This window comes from Aspergillus neoniger, assembly GCF_003184625.1.
Source record: "Aspergillus neoniger CBS 115656 unplaced genomic scaffold BO87scaffold_23, whole genome shotgun sequence".
NCBI lineage: Eukaryota > Fungi > Ascomycota > Eurotiomycetes > Eurotiales > Aspergillaceae > Aspergillus > Aspergillus neoniger.
Window position 1 is genome coordinate 405502 of NW_020291151.1, and position 24423 is coordinate 429924.

At 52.8% G+C, this 24423-nt stretch overlaps 9 protein-coding genes across 9 annotated transcripts; 5 read left to right on the top strand and 4 right to left on the bottom strand.

The window, feature by feature from the left end:
• Positions 1-777: 777 nt before the first annotated feature.
• On the bottom strand, positions 778-1962 carry BO87DRAFT_312589 (mitochondrial AAA ATPase; the record flags this gene model as incomplete). Its single annotated transcript, XM_025619585.1, has 1 exon — positions 778-1962. One exon carries the CDS (start codon positions 1960-1962, stop codon positions 778-780), a length of 1185 nt encoding a protein of 394 aa, XP_025478109.1.
• A 454-nt stretch (positions 1963-2416) lies between these two features.
• On the bottom strand, positions 2417-5826 carry BO87DRAFT_378120 (ATP-binding protein). The gene has a single exon (XM_025623731.1). The coding sequence runs from the start codon at positions 5507-5509 to the stop codon at positions 2630-2632; it is 2880 nt and encodes a 959-aa protein (XP_025478110.1). The 5' UTR covers positions 5510-5826; the 3' UTR covers positions 2417-2629.
• Positions 5827-7989: 2163 nt separating this feature from the next.
• Positions 7990-10451, top strand: BO87DRAFT_427623 (LIM domain-binding protein; the record flags this gene model as incomplete). The annotated part of the gene is made up of 5 exons (XM_025627415.1): positions 7990-8224; positions 8361-9178; positions 9242-9535; positions 9594-9863; positions 9924-10451. 5 exons carry the CDS (start codon positions 7990-7992, stop codon positions 10449-10451), a joined length of 2145 nt encoding a protein of 714 aa, XP_025478111.1.
• Positions 10452-11049: 598 nt separating this feature from the next.
• On the top strand, positions 11050-12261 carry BO87DRAFT_378123 (urease accessory protein UreG). The gene is made up of 3 exons (XM_025623732.1): positions 11050-11407; positions 11459-11557; positions 11653-12261. The coding sequence occupies exons 1-3, from the start codon at positions 11235-11237 to the stop codon at positions 12194-12196; spliced, it is 816 nt and encodes a 271-aa protein (XP_025478112.1). The 5' UTR covers positions 11050-11234; the 3' UTR covers positions 12197-12261.
• Positions 12262-12281: 20 nt separating this feature from the next.
• On the bottom strand, positions 12282-14420 carry BO87DRAFT_338309 (WDR46/Utp7 family protein). Its single transcript, XM_025620588.1, has 2 exons — positions 13651-14420; positions 12282-13590 (listed from the first exon to the last, which is right to left on the bottom strand). Exons 1-2 carry the CDS (start codon positions 14281-14283, stop codon positions 12616-12618), a joined length of 1608 nt encoding a protein of 535 aa, XP_025478113.1. The 5' UTR covers positions 14284-14420; the 3' UTR covers positions 12282-12615.
• Positions 14421-14501: 81 nt separating this feature from the next.
• Positions 14502-17483, top strand: BO87DRAFT_378125 (small subunit rRNA maturation protein TSR1). The gene is made up of 3 exons (XM_025623733.1): positions 14502-14783; positions 14854-15323; positions 15388-17483. The coding sequence occupies exons 1-3, from the start codon at positions 14672-14674 to the stop codon at positions 17215-17217; spliced, it is 2412 nt and encodes an 803-aa protein (XP_025478114.1). The 5' UTR covers positions 14502-14671; the 3' UTR covers positions 17218-17483.
• Positions 17484-17505: 22 nt separating this feature from the next.
• On the bottom strand, positions 17506-19235 carry sec17 (alpha-soluble NSF attachment protein SEC17). The gene is made up of 5 exons (XM_025621644.1): positions 19088-19235; positions 18886-19009; positions 18515-18821; positions 18282-18456; positions 17506-18229 (listed from the first exon to the last, which is right to left on the bottom strand). The coding sequence occupies exons 1-5, from the start codon at positions 19118-19120 to the stop codon at positions 17990-17992; spliced, it is 879 nt and encodes a 292-aa protein (XP_025478115.1). The 5' UTR covers positions 19121-19235; the 3' UTR covers positions 17506-17989.
• A 240-nt stretch (positions 19236-19475) lies between these two features.
• On the top strand, positions 19476-20057 carry BO87DRAFT_312484 (DUF726 domain protein; the record flags this gene model as incomplete). The annotated part of the gene is made up of 1 exon (XM_025619579.1): positions 19476-20057. One exon carries the CDS (start codon positions 19476-19478, stop codon positions 20055-20057), a length of 582 nt encoding a protein of 193 aa, XP_025478116.1.
• Positions 20058-20288: 231 nt separating this feature from the next.
• BO87DRAFT_427629 (DUF726 domain protein) lies at positions 20289-22433 on the top strand (the record flags this gene model as incomplete). The annotated part of the gene is made up of 1 exon (XM_025627416.1): positions 20289-22433. The coding sequence occupies one exon, from the start codon at positions 20289-20291 to the stop codon at positions 22431-22433; it is 2145 nt and encodes a 714-aa protein (XP_025478117.1).
• Between the last annotated feature and the right edge of the window lie 1990 nt (positions 22434-24423).

Genomic DNA, 24423 nt, shown 5'->3' on the forward strand with positions numbered 1-24423 from the left:
ATTACCCAAGCAGAACCCATTAGGCAATCTGCCAAGCAAAATATGCAGCATGCAATTTCTTCTCCAAATTAATATGTCAAATCTCAAGGCCGAAAATAACATACACCTCCATTGCATCTTCGTTCGACTCATGACGTTTATGAAATGGACATCAAAAGGTAACTAGTAACTGCCTTCTGGGCTGGTATGCCCCAAATCCATAGTATAAGGTAGTGAACAAACCACGCAGACAAACAGACAAACCAACAAGTAAACAGGTAGTTAGGTAGGTGGAATAGCATATAGTAATGGGATTTCGGAGTGGTCATTTAGAGGGAGAACATAGTCATAGTCATAGTCATAGTCATAGTCATAGTCATCGGGATGAGATATAACAAGAGGGGGGATGCAATGAAAAGCAAAAGCAGAAGCATAAGTTAAGAATATGAATGATGAGTTAGGTAGTTAGGAAACGGTAGCGAAGTGACCAAGTAGGTAGATAGATAAGAGGTAAGTGCCAGTAGACACCAATATGCATGACAAATTAATTATGCACGCCCGTGCATATGTGTGTGTGCGCGTGGGACGCATGCATGCATGTGAGCGTCCATTTGATAAGTCATGAGAAGTTCCCCCCAAACCGGTACCCGAACCCAAAGTTATCAATGATAGCCTGGTTTAGCTCAGCTTAGCTTATTTACAGCAAATCAAGACAAAATCATCAAAGTCATCGTCATAATAGCGAGGCGAGGGTGAATATAGAATAGAAAGTAAGGTAAAGGTAAAGTAGGCTAGCAACTATTGGTTCACACCTCCTTCAGGATTCCCTTCATTCTGCTGACTGCTTGATCCTCTCCGGTGGAATGGATGATGCGGATGGAAGCCTGAGAAGTGGAAGACCTTGCGCACGGCGCTGGCTACACCCGAGCGCCGTTTGGACTCGGGTGACGACGGCGGCTTATCTGCAGGTTCCTCGGGTTTGGGCCGCACTGTCGCGGTGTCTTGGAGCACGATCGAGGAGGGTTTCGGGGGCCATTGGCCGTCCGATTTCCAGCCTTGAACCATAGCCTTGGTAATATCTGCTAGGTTGATTGGCACAGTGGGAGTGAGACCTTGGATGACGACTTTGGAGTAGATGGATGGGTACATCGCTGGGGTGATGGAGGCGCGGATGGGGTTGTCATTGGAGATGAGGGACGAGACGACAGGGATGAAAGGGTCTTCGCTGGTTGATTGCTGATGCGCGGAGTCAGGTTGACTCAACCCGGTATCTGCGGAGGAAGAAGACTCTCCACCCTGGTTCTCGTCCTCCCCTGCGGGGGGAGGCGGGGGTGGTTGTTCTGCTGCCGTGGAGGGTTCTTCGCCGCGAGATGGCGGCCGTGGGAGCGCGCTGTCATTTTCGGCGATGCTGAGAGAAGCTTCAGTTCGCAGGGCGAGATCGTTTTGGGAATTGGCCGACGAAGCGGAGAGGGGAGGGGTGGCCACGGTAGTAGCAGCAGGCACGGACGCATTATGTGGAGGTTGTTGTTCCGAGGATGATGTCGTAGGTGTAGCAGCCTGCTGGGTCCTTGCTTCTCTTGCTCGAATCGCGTCCCTTGAGAGAGCTCCAGACCACGCATCCCGACGCTCTACCCATGTCCGGAGGCCTGCGTTCCATTGCATTTCCTCCTCCATCTGGCGGCGCCGTTTGCGCCTCCGCTCGGAGTCGTCACTGAGCGGGGTTCCGAGCGGGCTGGCGAGCTCGGAGGCATTGTGACCACCAACAGGGCTGATGGCGGGCGAAGGCTGAGGTTCTAGCTCGGAGCCGGAGCTGTCATATTCGCGTTGACGCCAACGTAGGACATCTTGGTCGGGGGTGGGAGGAGATGAGAATGAAGGAACGCCAGGCTCGGAGGAGAGTTCAAAGACCCAATCGTTTCGGACGATCTCGCGAACATAGCGCTTCGCATCTCGGATGGCGGCATCGCGGGCCTCGGTTGCCATCGTGAGGGGATTTGCCAGAGGGGCAGCCAGAGGTTAGAAGAAAGGCGCGGGGTTTTTTTTGGTCGCGTGCGGAGGAGGAAAAGAGGGCCTGCAGAGATTCTGCAGGGTGGGATAGTAGTTAGCCGCCAAGAAGGAAGAATAGAAGCGAGGGACTGAAACTTGAAACGATGGTGGCGGGGGGGAAATAAGAGGAGAAAGAGAAGTTGGCGAAGGAAGAGAAGAAAGAAGGTTGGCTGATCCAAGGAGAGCTGCCGCCTCGTCGATGTCATTCAAGTTACTGTTGCATCTTCCTCTTTGGATTTTTTAGTCTTTCTTCCCCGCAAAATTCACACTGCTACCGCAACCGATTCAATCCATTCATTCCAATCATCCCAATTCATGGATCGTCTCCTGTTGTATTGAGAGTTGATATTATCTATCAGTTACAATTTCAATTGGAATCATGTCCTGCTGCGGTATTGTATCGATACATTGTGGTTCGTGTCGCTAATCAGTTCGTAGTATACAAGCCCAGTTCCTGCCCTTGCGTGCCATTCCAATCCCAGCCCAAATTCAGACCTACACAAACGCGAAAAATATCAAGTTGATCTATGTGACATGAAAAACATCCAAGCAATCCATTTCTATTGGAACCCCCAATTGCTTAACGCTGTACAATTGAACCAGTTCAGGTCCGGACGCGCGCCGCATCCACGCTAGTTGCCGACTCGTCCACGCCCGCCGGCATGAAGCCCCAACCAGGCGCCTTCTTGCGCCGGCCCTTGCGGTCGCCGTACTGCTCGTCGAACTTGCGAATTGCAGAGAGTGATGACATGTCCTCGCTGATCGATGCGCTAATCTCCTCCATACCACGCTCGAAGTGCTTCCAGGTCAAGGTGCGTCGCGCGGGATACTGGTACGGTTCTTCGCCTTGATGCTGCGCTGCCAGGTCGTTCTCTTCCCGGACACAAGCCAAAGCGGCCGCAACGGAAAGGTTCTTGAGGTCGGATCCGGAATAAAGAGGCGTGCGACGAGCCAGCTCGGCCAAATCAACCGAGCTGTCCAGGGTTTCCTCCTTCAGATGAATCTTCAAGATGGCCAGGCGATCCTGTTCGGTCGGAAGATCCACCAATAGTCGCCGGGGGAGACGCCGGAGAACCGCATCGTCGAGATCAAATGGTCGGTTCGTGGCAACCATGATAAAAGCGGACATGTCGTTCATCCCGTCCCATTCCCGCAGAAATTGGTTGATAAGCTCCCGGTGTGACGTTCGGCTGCTGGCTCCAGTGCGAGAACAGAAGATGGCATCGGCCTCGTCGATGAACACGACGCAGGGGCTCAGCTTCTTAGCCAGCGTGAAGATGGCCTTGACGTTCTTTTCGCCCTCACCAACGTACATGTCGTAGACTTCGGACCCGCTAACTTCCAAGACGGTGGCACCGCTTTCACGAGCGACGGCTTTCGCCAGGAGGGTTTTACCCGTACCTGGAGGCCCGTAGAGCAACAAACCAGGGATCTTGTCAGTCGCCAGGACACCGTAGGTGAACGCTTCGGGTCGGATCAGAGAAAGAGAGGTCAGAGTCTTCAATGCATCAATGGTCTCAGGTGGCACATGAACATCAGAGAATGTAGTGCGAATGCTCTTGGCATCCACGACTCCATTCAATAGTTTCTTCTCGTGTGTGTTGCACGTTTTCCGCAAGGAGCCTAACAAGCGCTCCCGGTCGTTTCCTGTCTCGGTAGCCTTCGGTTTGGGCGTTTTCTCGTGCAGCCAGTCGTTCTTGACACGCTCAGTCTTCTGCATCATCTCAAGTCCCCGCCGAATGTGGTCATAACCGAAAGCTTCATCTGCTCCTAGAGAGCCGAGTGCTAGAGTAGTAGCCCAGTGAACCTGGCTGTACGGCCAGTACCGCTCATCGAGGCCACTTTCCTTCACAAGGGACGCATCCAAAGGCCAGGCGCGATCACGGTAAATGTCGTCCTTGAGCGCCGAAGGGCTATCGGCGAGCCGCGTTCGGAGCAGATCTTGGACGTGGCGAATGTTGATATCGAGAGTGCGCGTCTTGCGGTCTTCCGCAAATACGCGCTCTGCCACCTCGGACTTCATGGCGGGTGTGATGACCAGCATCTGGGAGAATTGATCGTCAAAGGCGTTTTGCATGAGCTTGGCCGCATCGGAATCAGGTGCAGCTTCCTGTGCCGATGTACCGATAAAGAGGACCCGGGAACCAGCCTTTCTCTTCTCCTCTATAGCCTTCTGTAACAGAGTGATGAACTTGGAGCCCTCGCGGGTGGTCTGGATGTCCCCATAATCCTGTACTTGCACGATGACATCTCGCTCCACGGCGGGACTGCGACCTTCTGCCACTTCGTGCGCAGCAGAGTCTTCTCCTTCAGTCGCTGCTGGCAACACCTGCTTCGACGGCTTGCCGGGCGACGAAAGGAGCTCTCGAACAAGTCGAAGTCGCCTGTCTTCTGCGCGATTCACAGCACTCTGTGATGAAGAGCCACCTATCTGGTCCGCTGGCGCGTTGAACGAGGCCACCAACGACTTCAGGCCCATTAGGTTGGGAAGCGCAATATCTCCCGAGTCACGAGTACTCTCAATAGTTATAAATTTAGGACGCAAACCCGACCGGAGACTGCGTGGTGTGTCAATGTCGTCCTCGGCATCCCCATCACCCATGCCGTCGTCTTGCCAGGTATCTGAGAGAGAAGGCCGGTATACCTCGTAACCAAGCGATCTGATGGGCGATGTTGTGCCAATGTCCGCCAGATCCTGTTCGCTGCATAGCTGGGCAATGTCCTGCGCATTGAGTGTAACCAAATCCGCCCCCAGCTCTTGAGCCAGCCTCTTCACCACCGCATCCAAGAACAGAATACCATCGGTACCCGGGTACTGAAGAACAAGATGCGATTTGCGTGCGGAGGGCTCTTGGGCGTACTTGGCTGGCGGTAGCCGCAACCCGGCTCGGGCAGAGGCGCACAGCTCTTCCCACAGCGCTTCCGTCAAAGCATACCGATCCTCCGGAGTATCAGATCCCTCAGGCGCAGGTGGCTCTTCTCCACTACCGCCCCGTCCTAGCTGTTGTGTGGCCTCCTCCTTCTCCGGTTCAATTTCCGTCGGCCGTATCTTCACATGCTGTAGTAATTTGACGTCACCGTCTCCTTTTCCATCATTGACCACCGTGTTTCGCTCGTAGAACCAGTCGGGAACAGTGGCAACCGGAGCAGTCCACTCCTTCGCCGGGCGTCTGTTCCGTAAAGCTCTGCGAACTGCCGAACCGTAGGGTTTCGCGTCTTTCTTGTCCAATCGATCTGCGGAGGGTGTTGCAACGGAAGCATCACGGCTAGCTAATGTGGGTTCTGCATTGTGAGTAGGGAGATCACCGGGGACATTCCCCGTTGTCGAATCCCGAGCATTATGGGGATCTGAGGGAGTGGACGACAGCCATGGCCGCGAAAGATGGAACCGACGCGATTGCGAGACAACGGCGGCGGGATAGCGGCGATGCGCGATGAATCGGCAGGGTCGTGCTACAGACCGAAGGAACCTGCCTTGGTGCATTGACGAATACATCCGGGGCCAACAATGCCGCCGGAACTGAATAGTCGAATTACTGCTGACGCTGCAGGGAACAAACCGTCTGCATCAGCGTGGGTGCAAGTTGGATTCAGGGCAGCAAGACTTTCATCTTGCCTTTCTGGACTGTTCCTTGCGGGTCGGCTCTCCTTTGTCAGCGCGCCGAATTGTAGTATCACGTGATCTACAATGGCTGGTGGCTGCTGCAAGTGCAAAGAGACCCAGTGGATCAGGCAGAGAGGATTTAAGCTTGATTGCAGTGATCTAACCACCTGGGAATGCCAACAAACGTAGGTGTCAACTCGACATGATGATGCATCATCCAGGTCGATGCTGCTTCGCTCAGCTGCACCGTTTCCTTTCAAGAGAACTACTGCGGCTTACGGAAAGTATAATGCAACGAATACCCAATCTACGGTGAACAAGAAAACAAGAAGTGGAATGATCCAGAAATGAATGATTTTATTAGTCCCAGTTTGTCCTATATGTGAATCTGCACGGAATGGCGCCAGCCAGAGCAGATGATCGACACCGAAGCAAAGCCTGATGCAACCGGATTCCTGTACCCCACCACTCATGCTGGTTTGACAAGAGAATCGACGTCAGTGTGAAAATAATTATTAACAGTCCTAAATTGAAAGTCTTGGTAAATGTCAGCCAATACTCCCATGACATAGGATGAATGACAACGAGGCACAAAATTAATGCAGTAATGGTTTTTCTCAGACAAAGTATACTGGCAAGTAGCAGACCAACCGGGAAAGGAAGGTCCGAACTATCTCCTCATGGACGATTCAGAGGATAAAGAAGAAAAGAAGGTTTTGTCATCTTCGAAAAGGGGATGGAGGGGGGAAAGGACAATTGCAAGAAAAGAAATGAGGAATTGAGACTAACCTTGTGACAACTGGAAGTGTTGCAGCACAACCTGATGTGTTAGTGTAGTGGTCTGATGTATCAGTCTCAGTATGCATTTATACTGCGAAAAGCTACTACTGGGCATAGGATTGACGCGTGGCGTATCCAGACCAAAACCAAGAAGATTGTAGATGCACAGTCAAAATGCAATTCTGGGAAAAGTCAGAAAAGCAGCCTGGCAAGAGTTTTCAGCCATGGAGAGGCGAATGCTGAAGAGAAGGAAGAAGAAAAACCAGATCGCGACCGAAAATAATAAAAGCTGCCCACGCGCAAGAATATTATTCCGGTTTCCACGTGATGCCGGCTTACCCGAAAGAGGCATAGCGAGCAAGTCGCGGTGGGTGGCCATCGTCGAGAATGGACCAATCATGAGTGAGAAAAGAAAAGCCTCAGCAGGCCGGAGGAAGGAAGAAGATCTCGCCATGGGTCTGGTCTGTCTGTCTGTCTGTCTGTCTGTTCTGTCTGTCTGTTCTGTCTGTCTGTCTGTCTGTCTGTCTGTCTCTCTCTCGCTCTCTCACTTGGGTTCCGACTGACTTTCTGAGTGAGTAAGTGTTGTCCCGGCTGTACTCTCTCTCGCTGGCTCGTCCCTTTCCCTGCCTTAGTATCTTCTGCTTCCCGTACGGTTCCTGTTCTCCTTCCCTCTCTCTCTACCTCGCTCTTTTTTTCTTTCCTCTTCTCTTCCTCTTAACCCCCATCATTCCTCTCCCGCCTCCTCCATATTTTCCTCCTTTCCCCCCTCTTCCCGCTTCTTGGCTGCTAGTTCTGTTGCGCGTGGTAAGTGTCTTTGGGTACCGCTTTAATCACTCTTCCCGCGAGGTTCGGTCCAGCACGCCCCGTTCGTTATCGAGCGATTGAACTGGCGATCGCGACAGGTGCCCGTCTCGCTTTTCGTTGGCCCCTAGCCCCTCCACACCTCCCGGCCTCCCTAATCCCATCACTACCAACTTTACTAGTCTACTCTACTTTCACTGCCCAGCACCCCCATCATTCCATTTCCTCACTGCTGTCTCTCACCACCGCCAACTCCCGTTCCCGATTATCCACCTAACCCTCCCAGCCTCCTTCTAAATCGTTCCCTCCCACTAACATTGGAGGTGTAGGATCTTCTCCTCCCTCCCGATCTGGTGGGCACAGGTGATTAGGCCGGTCCGATCCATGCTCCAGATCTCGTGTGGTCCTGGGTGATACCGACGCAGGCTCAATCGCCCCGTCAGCTGCGTCTTGGCCTCCGCTCCGACACTAAAAGCGGCCTGTTGTGCCTCCACGTCAAGCGCGCTCCTCGAGTCCGACGCCCGCCCTCTGCGTGCCGGATAGTCGACACGACGGTCTTTTGCCTTTCTCGCTCGACGTCTCTCTTTTCTGACCTCCCAATCTACCTTCCTTGTGCTATATAGTCGTGCTCCCTATTCTTTACCCCCTCCTGCCCGTCTCTCACCGACTTTGAGGAGTCCCGTTATCGGCGACTTCGTAACCACGACATGATGATGGCGCAAACGTTTCCTGCCCATCAAGGCATCCCACAGCATCCCGGTTTGCCTCCAGGTCATCCAATGGCTCCCGGTCAACATCCTAATGCTCATCCCGGTGCTGGCATGGTCCAGCAGATGCATCCCGGAGTGTCAGCACCAGGAGGTCCTCAGGTTAGTCAAGGCGGACCGGTGATGGGTGGGATGCCTCCGGGCGCTGGCACAACTGGTCCGGGGAGTGCTGCACAGGCTCATGCCCTCTCGCATCTTGGCCCTGCTCAAGCGCACATGTTCCAGCAGCCGCATTTTGCACAACAGTGTATGTTTCCCAGAGTCTTTTCCCAGGGCGACCCCCTTTCCGTCGTCGTCCTGCACAGTTTATTCTCATTGCTTTCCCCCCCGTCTGTGCCGTGTCTTTTCTCATGTAATAGCGTGCTAACCTATTCATCGCTTAGTTGCCAACAACCCTCAACTCCTGCAGCAGCACCAGCAGCAGCAATATCTCAGGCAGCGAATGATGCTTCAGCATCAACAGCAACAGCAGCAGCAACAGCACGGCGGGTTACCAGTGCAGCTACCGAACGGGGCACCCGCCCTCAATGCAGCTCAGATCGCTGCCATGCAGGCGAATCCTGCCATGCGCCCGGTTAATCTGCAAATGCAACTTCAACAAATGCCCCATGGACAGCCGCAAAATCTCCAGCAGCAACAACAATTCTTTGCCATGCAGCAAGCCCAGCAACAAGCGCACCAGGCTCAGATCCAACAGGCGGCTGCCGCAGGGCAGCCCGGCCAGCAGACCCCCCAGCAGCGTGCAGCGGCACAACCCCAGAACGTGCACGATGCCCAGAGTGTCACTCCTCAACCTCAGCCGGGACCGCCGCCACACCAGGGGAGTGCCACCCCTCAACCCAATCCTCCGCCGGTACCTACTTCACAACCACCGCAACAGCAGCCGGCAGCTCCTCAGCCGCAACCTACTCCCAATCCACCTCCGCAACAATTGCCGCAGGCTCAGCAACCGGGCCAGCAACCACAAGCGCCGCAAGCTGCCCAAGCCCAACCTCAACCTCAACCTAACCAGCAGGGTCCACAGCAGGGTCAACAACAGCCACCGATGACTGCCCAGGAAGCCCAGATCAAGGCGCAACAGCAGCAAAATCCGACCGCCATGATGATGCAGCAGCAGCAGCAGCAACAGCAACGGATGAACATGAAAGGCGCTGCCATCCTGCAGCTCAACTCCTTTGCCGAAAGCCTCAGCTACATCTCCGTATGTCAAATTGGCAATTTTTGGCTCACTGTGTCCTCCTGGTCGAGTACTAACTGTTAACAGGGCACTGAGAACGCGAGCACCGATTACAACCAATGGCACAATTTCGTGCTCAGATTCTATTCGCCAGGCGGTGTTCTAAGACATACCGTCTGTAACCCACAAGCAAATTCCTCCAAGCAGTTTGAAATCGCCACTCCTGCTTTGGCGCGCTATTACTTGACCCAGTGTACAAGTGGGATCAAGCATATACAGATGTTGGTCGATGGAGCGCGGGAGAGGGATTCGCCGAACGGAGGCCACATAGTGGAGAGTGCGAAAACTGCTTTCATCTATTGGTTCGCGAATGGAAGTCAGGTATGCATACGCGGCCCTTGCCCTTTCTAAAATACGCTGTTATATTGACGTGGACTAGCTTTTTGCGCGCGCCAACATGACGGCTCATTTCGATATGAACAACAAGATTGAGATGCTCGATATCGCGGTGCTGGACCATAACGAATACCTGCCTAGGAGTCAGCTACAGGCTCTGGAGCTGGCCGACCAACAGAAACAAAGTCCCAAGGTGTCCAAGAACACGGGAAAACGCGCCCAGGCCAAACAAGCACAACAGCCTGCATTTACCTTGCCCGAATCCATGGTTACTCCGAATGGCGTCCCCACGGCTGTGATGAGTTTCCTTGAGGTGCGCCCCTTCCATGTGATTAATGTCAAAAAGTACTCTTCTGACACTCCTGTGCTGTAGGTTGCGGAAACCATCTCTCACATGCAAGTCCTATTCCAATTCTCCCAGCAAAATCCCCACTTAACACCTTCTGAAGCCCTGCGGACTCTGGTGAACACGATGCAGGCGCCGCCTCCCAATGCAGCTTATACGCAGGGTCTCATGAACCCGGCCCTACAGCATGGCCAGCCACGGGCTCCCAGTATGAGCATGCCTAACCAATTTGCATCTCCTGCCATGACTCATCTCGGCCTGCCGGGCGCTCAGGGCTCGCCTCATTTAACCGGCTCCGCGCATCCCAGTCCCGCCCAGAGTCACCTCGCAGGGCCGCCGGGAATGGTTCCCCAGGGTCAAGTACAAGGCAATATGGCGCAGGGAACCAGTGCAAGCGCAAGTCCTAATGTGGGCAACAAGCGCCGTCGGGCTAGCACCGTGAAGATGGAGAACGATGACAACGGCGGCGAAGTTAATGGGACAGCCGGCCAAGCTGCCCCCAAAGTCAAAGCCAGTCCTCGAGTAGGGGCCAAAAAGCAGAAGGGGGGTGGTTAAGTTGTCTACCTCGATCAGCCAGTAATATTGTCTGCCGCTGGTTTGGGTGTGCTCGTGTCTTCTCTTTTTCTACTTCTGAACTCTTTTCTCTTTCAGTCTCACTCGGCGGGAATATGGCGTACCTTTAGGATACCTATGTGCGAGGCTCTACTTCTGCGTTCCGAACCATCTGCGGGATTCCTGTTATATGTTGAACATAGCTGCCGATTGCGTTCCCCTTTGATGTCTCATGCGAAAGATGGAGATGCGTGTTATGTGGATTTGCGTTGGGCTTACTGATTTTGCCGTATTTCTTGACTGATGTCCCTATCTGCATATGCTGTGCCGCGCGGGGATTGAGGTGCGGTTGACACATATCCTGAAGTTGAGCGTTGCAGGATTTTTGATATCCACGTTTTTATCATGGGCGATTGAAGTGCTCCGGCGTCCGGTTCTACCTCCCTGGAAATAATTCTGTGTTGATAGTTGCTGCCGTTTACTATTGTTACTACTGTACGTGTGGAAGAGCAATGCATTTCCTACTATTATTGCTACAACGTTTTTTTTTTTATCCCTTCTCATTCTCAAATAATACGTGGTACCGAACATCCGACTACTAGTTTGGCGGGGACTCTCCACTAAATACTGCGCCTGGCATCGGCATCGGCAGTCTCCGGCCTGGGGCTCCCCTCCCGATGTGAGTGACCCCTCCATCCACTACTACTTTCTTTCCTTCTCTCTCCTCCCTCCACTTTCTCTTCTTTCTGTTCATACTTCATTTACCATCCCTCAAAATATCTCACCATGTCTCACTCCCACTCTCACGACAACGACGTCAGCCACTCCCACGATGACTTCGGTGGTCACGGCCACTCCCACGAGATCCTCGATGGTCCCGGTTCATACATAAACCGCGAGATGCCTCTCTCGGAGGAGCGTGACTGGAAGGACCGTGCCTTTACCATTGGCATTGGAGGGTAAGTTATTCTCACGCCCATCCTCACCTTCCATCTAACTCATCCATGTAGACCCGTCGGATCGGGCAAAACCGCCCTCATGCTGGCCCTCTGCCAGGCCTTCCGCGACGAGTACAACATCGCCGCCGTCACCAACGACATCTTCACCAGGTATACCTACAACCCCTCCCGGTCCACCACCTCCCCCCTAAACACCGACAAGCAGTGATAAACTAACGTAATGCCCCCTTTCCACCACAAAACAGAGAAGACGCCGAATTCCTCACCCGCCACAAAGCCCTCTCCCCGTCCCGCATCCGCGCCATCGAAACCGGCGGCTGCCCTCACGCCGCCGTCCGCGAAGACATCAGCGCCAACCTCCTGGCCCTGCAAACCCTGCACAGACAATTCCAGACCGACCTCCTCCTCATCGAATCCGGCGGTGACAACCTCGCCGCTAACTACAGTCGCGAGCTGGCTGACTTCATTATCTACGTGATTGATGTCGCTGGTGGTGATAAGGTGCCCCGCAAGGGTGGACCCGGTATCACGGGCTCGGATCTGCTGGTTGTGAACAAGATCGATCTGGCTGAGGCCGTCGGTGCGGATTTGGCGGTTATGGAGAGGGATGCGGCTAAGATGAGAGAGGGTGGGCCGACGGTGTTTGCTGTGGTTAAGAGTGGGACGAGAGTTCAGGATATTGTTAATCTGATCTTGAGTGCTTGGAAGGCGAGCGGGGCGTATGAACATAGTTTGTCGAGGTGGAAGGCTGGTGCGAAGAGGGGGTCTGGGAGTGTGGATGATGCGTGATTTGGGTTTAATGTTATTGTTATTATTCTATAGAAGAAAATTTCAGTTGTTTATTTATTTGTTCGTTTGTTTCTTGTTCATTGGTGAAGAAGGTTGGCGGTCTATCGTGAAACTTTTGATTTGATATACATACATTCCCAACATGTCCGGTTTTTGTATCTCACCCCAACAAACGCCCTTATAATGCAGACAAACAGACGCACACCAGTTGCTCGGAAAGAAGGATCGTGACACACAGACGACAATAAAGATGGGGGGGAGAGAGAAAGGAAACAGAAAAATCCTCTCGCGCGATGGTTAGATAGTTAAAGCAGGGTATCTGAAAGTCGTCCTCCAGCAGCAGTAGCAGTAGCAGCAGAACGACAAGAAGAATACTAAACACAAGTGCACTCGTCCTCGACAGAAGAAAAAGAAGAAGATCAAATCTCCTTCTTGGCGAATCTCGCCAGCGCGGGACCCAAATTCTCCCTCTCGGAGCGCAACTTCTCCTTGTGCCGAGCAGCATGCTCCTTGCGCAACATCTCGGCCTTGACGCGCTTGTCGTCGATGACATTGCGCCGACCCTTCTTGCGCAGATACTTGCGCAACGCACTGTTGCGACCCCGACCACGGTTCTTGAGCTTCTCCATGGGGTCTTCGGGTCTGCGATCGAGATCGCGTTCCTCGCGGTTCTTCTTGTCGCTGATCGTGTTGAGCTTTCCGACGAAGTTGGGGTCCAGTGAAATCATCTCCGGTTGCAGCTTGTTCAGCAGACCGCGCACTTCGGCTTCCTGGCGCTGCTTGGTGTTCTCGTAGGGGTTGGCCTCCAGGGCGTCGAAGTTGGGTTCACCGGCGCCGGGGACGATGATGCTGGCGAAGCCTTGGTCGTGACCCACACCGAGAACATCTTCGAAGGGACACCAGCGCATGTTCTCGATGCGTTGGCCATCGCCGCCCCAGGCCATGTAGGGACTCTGAACCTTGCCTTGGTCGGCGGCCGCGGCGTCGAAGAGACCCCGCCACACGCTGACTTGCGTGCCCCAGCCCACAGCTGTGAGGTTCCGGTCACTGATGGAGACAGAGGCGCCCGGTTGGTAGCACGAGTAGCTGTGTACTTCGCGGAACATGCGGATGTCCCAGACGTTCATCTTTTGGTCTTGGCCGGTCGATACCATGTACCGGCCTTGGCGGTCAATAGCCATCGAGCGGACGGGGCCGCGGTGGACAAGGGCCTTCACGAGCGCAGTTTGTGAGTTGGGAGACCAGAGAGTCACTGTGCCGTTCTGGTGGCCGACGTGTAGGATGGCGTTCCATGGGTTCTGGGCGAGGGAGGTGGGAGCACCGAGGCGGGTGGGCAGCTCGGCGACCATTTGACCGGTTGAGGTGTCGGTGTATTTGAGGTAGCCGCTCATTTGCTATGGAGATATGGTAAGTATGAGTTCCGTGGCTATAGATTGGGAAGCAGGTGCACTCACAGCGCTCGCAAGAAGGAAGTGGTAGGGCAGGAATTCAAGGAAAAGAGGCTCGAGATGCTTGTTGAGACAGTGCAGTTCCACACCGGCATGGTCGTAGATATAGACGGATCTCTTCTGCGCCACGGCGAAGAACTGATTGTTGTGCAGCCACCGAGCATCGCGCACAGTCTCGTTCAACTGCAACTCGCATCCCAGCTTTCCATTCCGCCAGTCCATCGTCGCCACATGCCCTTTGCGCCCGGCCAACAGCAATTCGCGACCGTTCCTTGTGTAGTCCATCCGGTAGGGTCCCATATCGGTCAACTTGAGCTCGAATCCCTTCTTGGCTGTTTCGATGCCGACACTTTCGCGAATCTCATCCTGTCGAACTTTGTACGTCCTTTCCAGCTCTGCCTCGGGCTCGAGAAATCCGGCATCGTGCTCGAGCAAAATCTCCGCATCCTTGGCCTTCAGGGCTGCCTCCTTGTACTTGTCTTCCACGGCTTTGAGATTGCTGCGCAGTTTCTTGTCGCGAACGCTGTGGGTGTGGATGGATTTACCCCGGCCGTAGGTCTTTTGCGCTTCCATCACTCTTTTGCTTTCTTTGCGCTTGTTGTCGGCCGGCGCAACGGCCGTCGTTGCTGGTCCCGCCATGGGGGTGGTGTGTCAATAAGGAGGTGAGTAAGATACAAGGGGGATAGAAAGAAGTCCAATAAGAGAGCTCGTTTGAGTCGACAAATAATGCAAATGTCGTACAGTCAATAAAAGTCAGAGCAGTAGACGGAGGCTCATCGGCAGCTTTTTCTGCGGGTCAAAAGATGAAAATCCGTGCCGAGCGGCTTTGCTTTCCTCGCTTGTTCCTCCACCGCCTAATTTTTTCCTCTCCAACCGCCGCCGGAGTATCAGGTCCAGATCCCTCTAAAGGCTACTCTTTTATTATTCAGGATCTCTGGTATTTAGCTGTATCGCTTACTTCTCGCTCTCTTAATTTTTCACGCTGGCCTCTCTTCCGTACCGATTCAAAGGGTCCAGTGGTGCCAACATGGCGCCCACCCAGACGGTGCAGCATCACCACCGCTCCACAACCAAATCCTCCAATAAACCATACAAGTCTCGCCATGCCTCCAAGAGTGCGCTTAAGGACAAGGCCAAGGGTACGTGCGCCGGAGAATTCCTCATGTGTCTCTTTCCTTGAAATAGCATCATAGACTGACATACTTCCAGGCAAGGTCGAAGGACAAGAGCGGGGCACCCGCAAGACCCCTCACCAGCAGCTCAAATCCAAACTCGATCGCCGGAACCAGGCCCGTCAGAAGCAGCAATTGAAGCATCAGGAGAAGGCGCAGTCCGTCAGCATTTTCACCGGTCAGAATGGTGCTCCGCGTCATGTGGCCGTTGTGCCGCTTTCCGCTGATATCGATGTGGCTGCCATCATCCGCGCCTTGAACGAGAGTGTCGATGTTTCCGCGGAGATTTCCCCAGACTCCGCCACTCGGGTCCGTGTCGATCGCTTCCGCCAGACCTTGCAGTACATTCCGGCGAAATATGACTTGATGAACGCTCTGGATGTGTGCCGGATGGCTGATTTCGTGATCCTGGCGCTCTCCGCCCAAGTCGAAGTGGAGGAACAAGGAGAGCTGTTGCTGCGGTCTATTGAGGGTCAGGGTATCTCGAACGTTATTGCCATGGTTCAGGTGAGTCCGGGTATCTCGTATATGGCGATGGTTGCCTTTTCACAACTGACTCTAATTTGTATAGGGTTTGGACCAGATCAACCCGGCCAAGAAGCGCCCGCAGGTGGCAGCTTCTCTCAAGTCTTTTGCGAACCACTTTTTCCCGTCCGTCGAAAAGGTCCTCTCGGTGGACTCTCGCCAGGAGTGTTCCAACGCCATCCGTTCCCTCTGCACAGCTACACCCAAGGGTATCCGCTGGCGTGATGAGCGCAGCTGGATGTTCGTCGAAAACGTTCAGTGGCCTGAAACCAATGCGGAGGAGGTCGACGATGTCGTGGTTACCGGTGTTGTCCGCGGCAAGGGTCTGAAGGCGGACCGCTTGGTCCATATCCCTGGATGGGGTGACTTCCAGATTGGTGCCATCACAGCAGCACCACTCGCTACTTCCCGCGGGAAGCGTGACGATGCTATGAATGTCGATGAGACTGAGACTCCCCAGCTGTTGGATGGACCTTCTGCGGACTGCGATGATTTGGCCACTGTAGCACCAGAGGAGATTGAGATGGAGGATGACGACTTCCCTGTTGAGGAAGAGCGCAAGGGTGTCCTCCTCGACGACCACCACTACTTCTCTGATGACGATTCTCACATCCCCCCGAAGCCTAAGAGGCTACCAAAGGGTACCTCGGAGTACCAGTCCGCTTGGTTCTTGGGCGACGTGTCCGATTCCGGCTCTGACCTTGAAGACGAGGAGGAAGTTGAAGAGATGGAGATGGACACTGCGGGAGCGCCCGAAGACGGTGTCTTCCCCGACAACAGGGATGCCATGACGGAGGCTGGCCCATCGGAGTATCCCCAGTCAGAGATGTTCGTCGACCCGTCACCAGAAGACGAGGCCAAAGACCTGGAGGATTTCCGTGCGAGCCGCAGGAACGAGGCCAACGAAGATTTGGAGTTCCCTGACGAAATCGAGCTTCACCCTAACGTTCTCGCTCGGGAGCGTCTGGCCCGCTTCAGAGGTCTCAAGAGCTTCAAGACCAGCCCCTGGGAGACATCAGAAGACCGTCCCCACGAGCCGGAGGACTGGCGCCGTCTGCTTCAGTTCGCGGACTACAAGGGTTCCAGGAACAAGTTCCTCCGCGAGGCTCTCGTCGGGGGTGTCAACCCTGGTGTACGTGTCGATGTGCACCTCAAGGCAGTGCCAGCAACCCTCCGCAGCCGGCCCCAGCCCACATCCCTCTTCTCTCTGCTCCGTCACGAGCACAAGCACACTGTTGTCAACATCAATATGCACCTGAACTCCAGCGTCGAGGAGCCTCTGAAGTCGAAGGAGCAGCTCGTTGTTCAATGCGGTCCTCGCCGTCTGGTCGTCAACCCTATCTTCTCCGCCGGCGACAACACCCCCAACAACGTGCACAAGTTCGACCGCTTCCTCCACCCAGGCCGCAGCGCCGTCGCCTCCTGGATCGGTCCTTTGACCTGGGGCGCCGTGCCCGTCCTCGTCTTCAAGAACAAGACCAACCAGGACCCCGAGGTTATGGACTCCGCCGAGGACGACTCCCTCAACAACTTCGAGAACCTCGAACTCATCGGAAACGGCACCATCGTGGCCCCCGACCAGTCCCGCGTTGTCGCCAAGCGCGCCATTCTCACCGGCCACCCTTACAAGATCCACAAGCGTGTCGTCACCGTCCGCTACATGTTCTTCAACCCCGAGGACATCCAGTGGTTCAAGGCCCTCCAGCTCTGGACCAGACGCGGCCGCAGCGGTTACATCAAGGAATCCCTCGGTACGCACGGTTACTTCAAGGCCACCTTCGACGCCAAGATCAACCCCCAGGACTCTATCGGTATCAGTCTGTACAAGCGGGTTTTCCCTCGCAAGGCTCGCGCTCTGGAGGATGTGGTCTATTGAAGATGATATTGGAGCTCGTGTTGTGCCATTGTTTGTTCGCGCTTGCTTCAGGAAGCCGTTTTTGGGTATGGCACGGCATGGCATGCAGGAACGATATAGAGATATTTTACTTACATACATTACATACTTCACCTACTTACTCATGATACCACAAAAGTTCGCTTCGGCATGAATTGATGAACTGTTATTGATTATGATTATCATTCGTTGATGAGTGGTTCGACAAATAGATAGATAGATGGATACAGTCGCCTTGAATTTAGTACCTGATTTGTCTTGACTTGAGTGGTGCAACTGGTCTCGTCTATTCAGTTTACTTCCTAAACTAAGCATGTTATACAGTACAATAATCAGTAATCTAGTTACGATACTATAAATCGCAATGAGGAGACACTTTTGTTCTTCATTCACGAACATCGATAGTATCTGTCAGGAAGGCATGTCACGCATCCATCGGCACGTGCAACCTATGCCAATAGCTTTAGTTATGAGAGAGCAGGACAGGACAAGAAAGACAGGCAAGCCAAGGACACAATATATCTTTGCACAAAGAAAAAAAAGTACAAACCGCAAGCAAGTATACGACGGCACAGCATCCATCTACCTATGGGACCAGCCAACGGAGTAAGGGTAGGGAACACCAGTTATAAAGTCTGCCCAATTAACTAATCCACCAAGAACAAAGCGAATGGATGAATGAACAGATCGGAAGCAAAACAGAGAAAACAATGATATTGTTGCTGGGAATAGAAGAGAATAGAATAGAATAAGTCTAAGAGAAATCCTCGCCCTGCTCCTCGATACTGTTCTTGATCCGCAACAGAAGAGTCGTCTTCCACTTGTCCAACTTGCTGAGCTGGTCGAATTGGAATAGCTTGTCGGCGAATGCTTCCTGGTCGCCGGCTTCGATGGTCTGGACCAGGTCAACGAGGAGCTGGTGCTCCCTTGTCGAGGCAAAGGTGGTGTCGATGTCGCGGTAGTTCTCGAGGGCTCGGTTGGCAGCAACCAGGTCCTATGTGGGGTTAGCTATATCTGAAAGGTTTAGAGGAGAGGGACAACCGTACATTGGTCGCCAAGTGGCAGATACCAGCCTTGAGGAAGTAGTCCTTGACGGACCACTTCATCAGGTTGTTGTTGATCGATGAGCGGCCGATCCGCTCGTAGTGCTCAATAGCCTTGTAGTAGTCGCCTTCGAGAGCGGCCAGGTCTGCTGCCTTCAGGTAGTGCTTGTTGGCAAGACTGGAGAACAACACATTAGTATAGAATTGTATATGAGAAGGCCGAGAAATGGACGTACGCTTCAGCATTGTCACCGTCGAACCACTCCGCCGCTTTCTCGTAGGCTTCCAGCGCCTTCTTCGTATCTCCAAGCTCCACCTCGTACACCTCAGCCAGATGTTGCTGTTGCGTGGCCGCGCGCCGGAGATTACCCTTTAGCACGTAGTGTTGAATAGCACTGGAGAGCACGCGAGCGGCGTCCTCGGGGTCGGATTTGCGGTAGACCTTGAAAGCTTCGGTCAGGGTGTTTGCTGCATCATCGGGCTCGTTGAGGTTCTGGGTCTGAATAGAGGCAGCCTTTTCGAAGGCAAGACCGGCCTCCTTGTCTGATCGTTTGGCGATGGGTTAGAGCTCGGTGATCTGAGACAGGGGAGAGAATCACTGGCTTACTCTGCTTTTGCACTCGGAAGGCGTTCGCAGCTTGTGTGTAGAGATCAGCTGCATTCTCGTACTTCTCTGTCCTTCCACCGAAGAAGCTGAAGCCACCAGATGCGCTGCTGAGCGCTTTGTCGGCCTAATGTACGTCATGGGGGTTAGCGATCGTCGTATTCCAAGCATAGCGATGATGGACAGCGGGGTTCGGGGGGAATACCCGTTGGAGCAGAACTCGGGGATCTTGGGCCATTTTGTGAAGAGGTTGTCGGCCCGAGAAGGTGAAGAGGAGCGTGATGCTAGAGGTCAGATTACAGGCAAGGAGAAGTGGGGATGAATGTCTGGAAGATGAGGAGAAACGATGGGAGGATGGATCTAGTTTACTGGGCAGCCTCGCGGAATGGCGAGCTCCCCGCCGCTCCGTCAACGTAGGCGGTGGCCACTTTCCGCCCGGACCATTGGACGTGCTTCTTTTCTTGCTTCTCTGTTAGTATTTCAATAGCATCTTGACTGTCGCAAACGGAAACAATTCCTTCAATTGTTCGTTCCCTTTATTTTTTTAATCTATTGAAGTATATATTTCTGCATCTGCTAGAATTTCCTCAACCATGTTCTTCCGTGCAGCTCTCCCCCGACTGTCTGCGTTGATCGGCCGTCAACCTTTACGGTGCAGCACCGCCAGGCGCATGTACTCTGCCTCCCAATCAGGCGACGCAGACATTGACGCCATGCTTGCGAAGCCTACGTGGTCTGTTCGCTCGTTGCTACCAGAAGAATCCGCCAAACCATCTGCTCCATCAGTGACACCGGCGCAACTCCGCCATCTGCTCCGTCTCTCGGCTCTCCCACAACCCGCAAACGAGGAAGAAGAGAAGAAGATGCTTGAAACGCTCGAATCCCAGATTCACTTTGTGAAGCAGGTCCAGCGCATCGATGCCACTGGCGTGGAGCCTCTGCAGAGCATCCGGGACGAAAGTCCAGAAGCGGTGCAGGAGAATACAATTGGACTGGAAAAGCTGAGAGAGGCCTTGTCCAAGGAGAGAGTGGTCGGTCGAAACAAGAGAATCCAGCGAGTGGAGAGTCCGAGGAACGAGCGGCCCGATGGGGATACTTGGGATGGAAACGCGCTTGCCTACGCGTCCAAGACCAAGGGGAAGTTCTTCATTGTCGATACAGGAAAGTCAACGTGAGCTAAGCTGTCCTGAAGTTGGGTTCAGCCTGTCTGATCGAACCCATTCCACTGTTGCACGCTGATGGTCTGGGCGCTGAGTCAGCCATGATCTCATTGCCAATGCTGAAACCGACAACCTCCTTATTCTCTGTGCAACCTGTGAAGTCCCTCCACGAACCATCTGTAGCGGAGACGGAAGGCTAGTCAAAATAATTCATTCTGGAACGTGACTCTGTGGCCATCTGCACATATGTGGAAGTCATTCAAGGAAAAGCATGCTAGCAAGTTCGGATCCGGGCCCTCGCCGTCGCCCACTCCGCCGAAGAGCGACCGCGACCAAGACTTGACCACCATCTTGGATCGCCCTCAGCGAGCCGACCTGACAGTTCTTGTCGCGGAAATCACCCAACACATGCGAGATGCGATCGTTCAGAACTTCCACGGCCCAATCTCGAAGGAGGATGACCCCTCACGTGACCAAGCAGCACATGAACAGGACAAAGACACCGATCCCCTGTCTGTTCAGTCGGATGGGCAGAGTGAGGAAACCGCAGCTGTGACTACTACTACTCAGTCTGAATACAAGCCCACCGCGCAAGATCTCAAATCAGAGGCCAAGTCTCTGATCAGCTTTGATGATTGGAGAGACTCGGTCCTACTGAGGATTGGTGAAGTTGTGAACCGAGATGAGGAATCCGAAGAAGACCCCAGTGAATCAGACCCACCTCAACAATTGCATGAGCCGGAAATAGACGAGGACCAAGGTTCTCTGGAGAAGCAACGTGAAGTGTACCGACCTGTTGAGACCCCTCTTACGCAGCTACCCAAGGCTAAAAGACTACTGATTCTTCACTCGCTACTGCTTCTAATGCTTAGTCTTGAGCACTATAACGCTCGCTCACGAGTTCTAATGCTGTATGTAGCGTCAAGTCTGAATCTCGATGTCACTATCCTCAATGGCGACGAGAGCAAGGTCGCACGTGGATTGCTTGACACTGCTCTTCAGCTTGCGAACGCCGAAGAAGGCCAAGAAAAGAAACGTGACTCCTCCAGGAAATGGAAGGTTGGCATAGCTTCTGTGGCAGGAGCTGCACTGATCGGCATCACTGGCGGACTTGCTGCGCCGCTGGTTGCAGCTGGCCTTGGCACAGTCTTGGGAGGCCTAGGCCTGGGTGCTACGGCTGCTGCAGGGTATCTAGGTGCCCTTGCAGGTAGCGGAGTAATCGTGGGTGGTCTTTTCGGTGCCTACGGGGGTCGGATGACGGGGCGCATGGTCGACAAGTATGCCCGTGAGGTGGACGATTTTGCTTTCCTACCTATTCGGGGCTCTCGACAAAGGTCTGAAGAAGAAAGGGAAGCAGCTCAGAATGATCACATGCTCCGAGTCACGATCGGTATTACCGGCTGGGTCACTGAAGAGGACAACTTTGTTGTCCCCTGGCGAGTCATTGGAGCCGATTCCGAGGTTTTCGGCCTGCGCTGGGAAACAGAGCCTTTGATGAAGCTTGGAAACGCTATGAACCTATTGGTTACAAGCGCTGCCTGGGCAGCGGGTGGGCAGGTGCTTTCCCGGACCATCTTCGCGCAGATCATGAGCGCCGTGATGCTTCCTCTTGGTCTTCTCAAGGTTGCCCGTGTGGCTGATAACCCGTTCAGCATTGCCAAAGCCCGAGCAGACAAAGCGGGCGAGGTCCTTGCGGATGCGCTGATGAGCAAGGTTCAGGGTGAGCGGGCCGTCACACTGATAGGCTACTCGATGGGCTCTCGTGTCATCTTCTCCTGCCTGCAAAGCCTGGCGAAGCGGGGCGCTTACGACCTGGTGGAATCGGCAATCCTAATGGGGTCACCTACTCCGTCCAATGCGTCACACTGGCGTCGTCTCCGGAGCGTTGTTAGCGGTCGGCTGATCAACGTGTACTCGGAGAATGACGCCGTCCTCGCTCTTCTCTACCGGACCAGCAGTCTGCAACTCGGCGTGGCAGGTCTCCAGCCTGTTCAGGACGTGCCCGGCGTTGAGAATCTGGACGTTAGCGAGACCGTCAGCGGCCACTTGCGCTATCAGTTTCTCATCGGGCGCATTTTGGGTCTTGTTGGCCTGCAGAGCGTAGATGCCAAGGAGGTGGCTCGGGAGGAGGCCGCATTGGCAGTGAAGGACAAAAAGCAAGAGCAGGAACGGATCCAAAACGAGCGTCGCGCAGGGGTAAAGGGCGACGAGTCGGCACAGCAAGTGTTGGACAACGGTGATGGAACCGACGAGGAAGCAATGCATGCTGAGGTTGAACAGGAGACGAGGGATCGACTTTCGCGCATGGAGGTGTCCGAAGGAAGCGAAGACCAACCAGCCCGATCTGAATTCAAGATCAAGAGACGCCCACTTCCATCAGAGCAGAGCTAGATGTTTATACCATGATGAATCAATATTAGTGGCATACTCTTGCAATGTACTCTCTCACCATACACCTTGTTGACACAATCGAATAACTGTCCTGCAAAACTCTGGTGTAATTTCGCATGACCCCTGTCTTTAGTTGTCTTGATGTTCGCGATCGAGATAACGGCGAAACCACGCTCGCCGACCGTTGCGACACGCGGGATCAATAACTAGCCATACTATGCTTACTTCTAGCCTGGCTGCAAGACATGCATAAGCGCAGCGGTCCGATCGCTGCAAAGTGCAAAAAGACTTTCGTCAATAGTATTAGATAGCGACGATCTCAACGTCAACTAGTGAACGTAGTTGAAGCCATTAACGGTTTCCCTGAATATAAGTAATTCTTTTTTCTTCGGGTAACTAACCTATTACACACTCTTTCATTACCCCTGAGTACTATATTCCCACCCCCTATTGCTTTTATAGTAGTACAGAAGAGAAGAGATGAACAATACGGAGAACGATGGGAATGATAAGAAAGGATAAGCGCAATAATTGAGCTCGTCATCAACCATATGGCGCGTATTGGATGTTTTTCATCCCCGCAGATCAACAGAAAATAGATGTATGTAGATGATTAGTGTGAATCCGTCCAACGCTTTAAATAATTGCAGCCACCAATAGTATACGGATGACACTTAGATTTCCAGCAAGGCAATAGGTATACTACTGATGTTGCTAGCGAACTAGAAGTAAGTTATTAGTTGCTTCATATCTCATTGCTTCTATATTGGCTAAAATTGAATCCTGTAATAGCTAGATACATAAATAGCTTGATGGCTTAGAATAGGCACTGCCAACGTAGATTGATGCTATTAATCAAATTGCTGTCTCCCAAGTACTACTGGTACATACTAGACTACCTACCTATCCATTATGTAATGTATAAGGAGTAACAATATTTCTTTTCTGGATCTAGTACCCCTCACTCATTCCTAGGCTCCAATATAACATTATATCCATACTAAGATATTATCTACTAATATGCTATTAGTAAAGTCAACTTGAACCAGTACTAGTAAACAAAGGGTACTTTTGTCCACTTACTAAACAGAGCAAGACAACCCCCAGGCCCCAATTTCAACGGCGCAAAACAATTAATATAAGAAAGGGTGGAGTCATCCAAGACACCAACACCTGTCAAGTGTCAAAAGTACTACTTCATTAGTAGTGAGTTGTCATATATAGTAGTATCTATGGCGGGGAGAGACAAAGCGGGTAAGTACTAAGTAGTAGTAGTCTAAGTGGAGTTGGTCGGAGGAACTTGGTTGTCTCACTTTGATGAGGGGGTTGAATATAGTAATGTTGTGTGACGTTTTTAATATGTAGAACCGTTGGTGCCTATTTTAGGGAGAAAAAAAAAAGGTACTTTGTGTTTCTTGTGTAATGATTATTATATGTCAATTGTTATTGATGGAAAATCTTTTATTATGGTGTTGGCTTGTTGTATACCGAGTACCTTCTGTAAATTGCTTTGTAGCTGAGTTCTAATGGAGTTCATAGCACATAATCGGACAGAATTAAAGGATTCATGGGAGTATGTGATAAAGTAAGTGATAGAACTGAAGATTGTAGCAGACAAAATGGATACTGGTGTATCTACATAGGGTGCTAGAGGCAAAGTTGTAGTTTGGTACATTTTTCTTGGTATACTCGGGGCATGACTCGCTTCAGGTTCTTGGTAGTAGAGCTTGTTGCTTATGCCCAGGGAGGGCACAAAGCTTGGTTGGACGTTGCTGTGCTAAGACTCCTGTCATGGAGTATATGGGGATAATGGCTTGGGTGTCAAAGCTGTAATTGGGCTGGAGGTTAAGAGGGGATGTTGGAGAGTTCGATATAATGTACAGAGAACTAGTTACTAGTTTAGGGCTGTCCATGGTGATAGCTAAGTATGCATGCCGTGTTGCACACTGCTATAACAACTAGTCAAAAGTACTACTACAAGGCTGAATAT

Bases quoted from the DNA above. Each gene is read 5' to 3' on its own strand.
- BO87DRAFT_378120 (XM_025623731.1), bottom strand. From the start codon at position 5,509: ATGCACCAAGGCAGGTTCCTTCGGTCTGTAGCACGACCCTGCCGATTC.
- BO87DRAFT_378123 (XM_025623732.1), top strand. From the start codon at position 11,235: ATGTCTCACTCCCACTCTCACGACAACGACGTCAGCCACTCCCACGAT. The intron at 11,408-11,458 runs GTAAGTTATTCT...TCATCCATGTAG, and splicing joins TTTACCATTGGCATTGGAGG to ACCCGTCGGATCGGGCAAAA. The intron at 11,558-11,652 runs GTATACCTACAA...ACCACAAAACAG, and splicing joins ACCAACGACATCTTCACCAG to AGAAGACGCCGAATTCCTCA.
- BO87DRAFT_338309 (XM_025620588.1), bottom strand. From the start codon at position 14,283: ATGGCGGGACCAGCAACGACGGCCGTTGCGCCGGCCGACAACAAGCGC. The intron at 13,591-13,650 runs GTGAGTGCACCT...ATATCTCCATAG, and splicing joins ACTTCCTTCTTGCGAGCGCT to CAAATGAGCGGCTACCTCAA.
- BO87DRAFT_378125 (XM_025623733.1), top strand. From the start codon at position 14,672: ATGGCGCCCACCCAGACGGTGCAGCATCACCACCGCTCCACAACCAAA. The intron at 14,784-14,853 runs GTACGTGCGCCG...ACATACTTCCAG, and splicing joins GCTTAAGGACAAGGCCAAGG to GCAAGGTCGAAGGACAAGAG. The intron at 15,324-15,387 runs GTGAGTCCGGGT...TAATTTGTATAG, and splicing joins ACGTTATTGCCATGGTTCAG to GGTTTGGACCAGATCAACCC.
- sec17 (XM_025621644.1), bottom strand. From the start codon at position 19,120: ATGGCCCAAGATCCCCGAGTTCTGCTCCAACGG. The intron at 19,010-19,087 runs GTATTCCCCCCG...GACGTACATTAG, and splicing joins CCCGAGTTCTGCTCCAACGG to GCCGACAAAGCGCTCAGCAG. The intron at 18,230-18,281 runs GTACGGTTGTCC...AACCCCACATAG, and splicing joins TCTGCCACTTGGCGACCAAT to GACCTGGTTGCTGCCAACCG.